Source organism: Notothenia coriiceps, unplaced genomic scaffold (genome assembly GCF_000735185.1).
Source record: "Notothenia coriiceps isolate Sejong01 unplaced genomic scaffold, NC01 NC01_scaffold00027810, whole genome shotgun sequence".
NCBI lineage: Eukaryota > Metazoa > Chordata > Actinopteri > Perciformes > Nototheniidae > Notothenia > Notothenia coriiceps.
In genome coordinates, this window is record NW_011360511.1 from 20,438 (window position 1) to 26,583 (window position 6,146).

The 6,146-nt window shown below is 38.4% G+C and overlaps 1 protein-coding gene across 1 annotated transcript in view; it reads left to right on the top strand.

Moving 5' to 3' along the window:
* The first annotated feature begins 1,404 nt into the window (after window positions 1-1,404).
* The window catches only part of LOC104957830 (protein C19orf12 homolog), a 6,217-nt gene continuing 1,475 nt past the window's right edge, over window positions 1,405-6,146 (top strand). Inside the window, exons 1-2 of the mRNA XM_010785502.1 lie at window positions 1,405-1,510; window positions 3,063-3,229. Of these exons, the coding sequence (XP_010783804.1) occupies window positions 3,070-3,229 (160 nt within the window). The 5' untranslated portion in view covers window positions 1,405-1,510; window positions 3,063-3,069. The remainder of the gene's footprint in view (window positions 1,511-3,062; window positions 3,230-6,146) is intronic.

Sequence of the window (6,146 nt, forward strand, 5' to 3'; positions counted from 1 at the left end):
ACATCTACAGCAGTAACATGATGCAACATACACATTAAAGCAGCAGGATAATAGTAAAACACTGAAAGGGAACATTTTATTGCACCAGGAGCTATCTTGGGACTTTTACTGCGACAACGTTGACTTGCCTGTGAATAAAAAGTAAACCATAGTGTTGGTGATCTACAGTCATTCTTCTTTGAACAGCAAGACCGCTAACACTCTATTTAAAAAATAACACTCCCTGTCATTGACATAATTAATAGATAGTTTAGCTTCTCACCATCATTTGCTGTGGCCCACTGATGTTAACGATCATAACTGAAAGGCTGCCTGCCAAACGTAAACATTCAGCCACGTGACTTGCAAACTCTCGCGAGAGTTTTACACTAGACGGATCCTTTCTAGCCATAACCGAGCAAGTCGGACAAAATGACTAACCATCATGCAACGCACTCGCAAGACGTTGATCGAAATTGCGCAGGTCTGCGCAGGTCTCGCTTGTCTCAAACAAGCCTACTGCGTTACATGTCCACAAAACAACCCACTGATGTGACAACAAGTTATGTGGACTGAAATATTACGTTTTGTCTTTCATATTTATCCACATTGGCGTTTACACAGTTCTCAAGCTATCAGAAGGGAACAGTAAATGAGTTTGCAAACAACATAATGTACGAAAAAATTCCCCGTTATGCTGTACTGTTACATCCATCCCCGTAACTCCACTCGTGCTGTCTTTAGGCAGCAGCTGCACGTGAAAAGCAAAACAAGAATATTATTCTGTGAAAACTGGTTACAATGGCTAACGTAACGGACAGCCTAGCTGTGAGCTACCAGAGTTAATTTATCTTGTAGAGTTTTTGAGATAGGTCTGGCTATGCAAGCCTGAAGGCTAGATTATTTACTTGTTCAAGTTTTGGTGAGAAGCTGTCCTCCTTATGTTCAAGACTGTTCAAGATAGTTCCCACACTAATCACCACTCCAATGTTTTGTTTAGTGCGCATGTGCAAGATGTTGTTATTTTAAGTCAAGCTGTTTTTACCTTTATATATAGTATATGGATATGGTTTTTTACCGAAGTGACGTCTAAAGTTAAAGAAGAAAACACTCCGACAGAGACTTGGTGGGGACAGAATGACAGCAGCTATGAAGTTTGAATGGCATTTGGGTTTTGATTCCCATGTATCTCCAAATAAAAAAATAGATGAACCCATTCCGAACTGAACAATTAAAGTCTTGACTTTCCTTTTTTAACTAATTTAGACTTGAGTGAGCAAGGAAGTACTCTATCATTATAGACACAACATGTTCAAGTTTCAGCGATATATATTAATTATTTATAGAGTTACAGCAAATAAACTGTTGAAAATATCTGTCTTGTCTCGATTAGCTGTTATTTACTCTCTGATTGTCTGAAAGCAGGAAGTGGATCGCAGAGAGTATGCGCCGACTCCGAGTCCGACTGCACGCGAAGAGTAAAAACTTCTACTTCTAACCCAGCCTGTATTTATCCGGGACAGGACTGAAGGTAAATACAACAATTAGATAATTATTGATACAAAGTTGATGACAGCTGTGTTCTATCTATTTGCTGTGCTTTATAAAACTCCGAAATTAATCCCTAGGTCTTTGGACTCTTATTTTGTTAAAATAGAAACGAAACGCGGGCTTGTGTTGTACTGGTATTAAACAGTTTATGATCGAATCTACTGTCTTTCTATATGTTAAGAAAACAACTTAATAGCGTATTGCTTATTGTGCCCACTTTTTTAAATTAAGTCAGTTTATAGAACTAATTAATAGCAGTGAACTCGGCTAACAAACACTTCAATAACAAACCCCTAACAAGCCAAACTCCAGTCAGAAAGCGGGTTGTTTTAAATTAATAATGGATATTAATACCAAGCCTTTAAGAGCACGTGGCCTACAGCTCGTCATATTTTACAAATGTTCAGTATACGTTTGCAGTTGTTCACATACTGTTAAAGTTAATTAACTACTGAAAGTAATAGATGATTAAGTACTACTCTACATAAATGTAAGACAATGTATCATTGATTTAAAAATCATATGTTTTTGGGAGTCAGTTGTAAAACGCATGGACATATTTATATGCGTTATTTAATTATTCAAGTGTTGTTATTTTATAATGTTGAGGCTAATTTGGATTTTAAAGTAAAAGTGAAACCAAATGTATTCTGACGTGTCTTTGCTTTGTTCTTCCTTTGTCACCTTTTCCAGTTTGAGAGACGAATACAGTATCTGTCTACTTTCACTCTGAGAGATCCTGACTTTAAGTCATCGCATCTACAGGGATCTAAAAGTGCACTGTGTGTTAGCCTAACGGAGAGGGTCTGTCTTCTTTATCTGAAAGCATATTCTTCAATAAAATACGATTTTAAAATCTTGGAGTCATAATGGCAAGCTTGGAATTACAGTAATGGTAATGTGCTAAAAATGGCTATGTCTAATGCTGAATTACAAACTGGCCATCTGTCTAAAGCCTTAAGAGCTGTGTTTAGATGTTGTTTAATTGCACATTTGTCACTATGGTTTGCACAACTGAATGTCAATGTGAAAAGGTTTTGTTCCATGCTTGGTAAAGGGCTTTTTGTCAAAATCTATCATGACATAATGATTGCAAAATAACACACTTTATTTGAAGTACAAATAAATACATAGAAGTTTCATTGCAGGTTGTACTGAACTGATATGCCTGTTATGCCTTTATATTCATGGCATTCAACATGGTTAGTTATGCTACTTCATTGCCTAAGGACATCTCCATGTGACAATAAAATAGTCTGTAGAGAATGTGAAACAATAAAATATCTGTTTGAAGATACGATTTCTTCCTAATTCAATTCAAATGTGATTTGAACTTTTTCTTCAAACAGCTGGAGTAGGTTTGGTAAATGCTAAACCTGTTTAATCTGTGTGAATATTCCACATGAATAATCTGCTTCAACTGAACGGTAAAGGTTTGTCTACCTCTAATCAAGGTTTACAGGTGTGTGTTCCTGTTGTTTCAGTGACGATCCCTCAGTATTGTTGACTGTCCTCTCTGTTCAATGTCTCAGCGCAGGGATGGCTCCACGGATCGATGATGTCATGCGTCTGTGCTGTGAAATATCTGCTCACGATAAGATCAAAGCGGCAGTGAAAAACTCTACCAAAGGAGCGCTGGCGGCCGGAGGAGTTGCGTTTTTAGGCGGGCTGCTCGGTGGACCTCCAGGGATCGCTGTTGGTAAGAATACAAAATAAACCATAATGATAGTATGTGAAACTGCCCTGTTTCTGAGGGAAACAGTACGTCTGCCTGATCAGAGGGTACACATGTAGCCCATCCTGCCAGGGGGCTTCAAGATTGTGAGATTAGTGGGTTCCATACATGGATGAGTTTTCAGAAAGGGGTTTAAGGGCACAGGCCGTGGTCCCAAAGTGTCAGGGGGCCTCCATCTACAGAATGTCACTCAAAGATGTGTACGAACAATAGACTGTAGATCACAAGAAGGCACATCAACAGCAAAGAGAATCTCAATGACCAAAGAGAGGAGATACACATCCAAACAGAAAAACCCATTCTCAGCACAAAATGACTACAACAAGACACAAATTGAACAAGAAAATACAAAAAAAGTAATACAAAAGTTACACAGAACAACTACAAGTGACATACAAGTGCTATAAAGAGACACAATGACCACGAAGAGATACTAAAGCACTACAAGAGACAAAAGGACAATTACATTACATTACATTGCATTTAGCTGACGCTTTTATCCAAAGAGACTTACAATAAGTACATTCGACCAGGAAGATACAACCTTGAAGAAAACAGAATCATATAAGTATATCTGGGGGGTATACTACGAAGCAGGATTTTCGCTTAGCCTGCTAACTTCAGGGAAAACTCGGGGTTTCCGGTCCTACGAAGCTGGTTCTCTTTTTAGCGGGCTAGATCTCCATGGTAACTTATACTGTGCGGCTAACCAGGGGGGTATACTACGAAGCAGGATTTTCGTTTAGCAAGATAACTTCTGGGATTTCCGGTACTACGAAGCTGGTTCACTTTTTAGGGGGCTAGATCTCCATGGTGACTTATCATAAGTCACCATGGAGATCTAGCCCCCTAAAAAGTGAACCAGCTTCGTAGTACCGGAAATCCCAGAAGTTATCTTGCTAAACGAAAATCCTGCTTCGTANTGTTTCCGGTTTTGTTTATGACGGATGGATTTCGTTATACACACATTCGTTCACATTTACATTTTAATTTGCATTAAAGTATTTTGTGAGGCCTTCTAACATGTTTTTAAATATAAATACGGTTGTAGTTGAAGAGTTTGTAAATTAACATGAACCGAAGCTGTTGCCTGGCAACTCAATCGCACAACGTCACGTCCGTTAATTCCACATCCACACGCATGGATTAACATCGATTTAATACATTAATGTAGCCTTTGTTTTTGCTAAAAGAGGTGTTGACCAGCTGGGCTAACAAGAAAATCGGCGTAATCGAGTGTTACTATTAAAAAATAAATCATTACTATATTAATATTGACAATAACAACCGACCGTCGGGTTAGCATTTGCTTGGCATTTCCAGTTATTTCTCCACTGGTTAACATGCGTTAACAATACCGTGTAACTGTCACGTTTGAAGGGACGAAATCGTGACATCTTCACGTCTCCCAGCATGGTAAATCGTCACATGTTCACGTCTTGCCGTGATATCGGGTTGGAAATATGATACATTATGATGTGATATGAATGATAATGGGACACATCGACGTCTGCACTCACAGTGCCGCGGACTGTACGTAATGTTACTTTGATCCGGTGCTTTCACTGAGTTGATCTCTTAGCCTGTAACCCACTGTATGGAATGTCATTCAAGCCAAAATTAAATACATAAATAATTAAATAAATACATATATAAATATGCCTATGAAATAAATTCTGAAATAAATAAATGAGGCAATAAATATGTATACATTTACATTTAAATACACATTTATTTATTTCATGGGACTTTTATTTCATAATGACACATTTATTTATTTCAAGAGACTTTTATTTCATAATGACACGTTNAAATACTTTAATGCAAATTAAAATGTAAATGTGAACGAATGTGTGTATAACGAAATACATCGGTCATAAACGAAACCGGAAACCAACGTAGGCAAGATCCTCAGCTCGATGATTGGATGGTTAGCCGCAATGCATGCTGGGATTTGGTGTTTATGTGATGTGAAATCTGTAAACGTTTTTTAAAAATAAAATAATACTTTACTCCGAGTGTGCTTACTTTTCTCTTTGAAAGTCATCATATAACGGCATTGTAATACACGGNGCACTGCCTGCTGACCAATCAGAGCTGCGGAGTTTAAAGCGATCAAGTCATATTACAGGAGAAAGGAAATACAGAAAAGCTGCCGTTGCAGGAAAGACGGCCGGCAAAAATCACAGACTGTGTGAACGTGAACATTAATAGAATATCACCTCCCATCTTCAGAGCAATCTGACTATTACATCATAATGTATCATATATTTCCTTATCTGAGTCAGCTGAGCCGTATCTGGCCGTGCAACACTCACAGTGTCACATACTGTATGCAGAAGTATTATTTTTAAGCAACACATTAAGTTGACGAAACACTCGAGACAAATGTAATTAAAGTCAGATCCACTCGTGTCTTAGACGGGGCAGTGATATCATAAACCTGTTAATGTACGCATTCAAACACTTTTTCTTTTACCAGCTGTATTCACCTTGCAGGTGCAACTATGTGGCTTTTATCCTGGATAAAGTGTTTAAGTCATGGATATTTTAAGTTTAACTTCTTCATATTTGTCTAATTATATAGTTGACTTATCATTCAGGAAGTATGACGCTTCCCCATGTTTGTGATTGGTCGAAAGCTCCAAATACCACTCCTTTCATGTGAACGCGCACCTAACTAGAGAGGACACGGCTGGCTTGAGCGATCCACTTGATAACCCGCGTCGTAGGACCGTTTAGCATGAGCGCGTATGTTTTGGATTAGGCCAACCGGCTAACTCAAACATATCCAGGTTAGGTTGAACCAGCTTCGTAGTACAGGCCTCAGGTTTCATAGAGCCAAACATTTCAAGTGCTACTCAACTGGCTTTAGATAAGC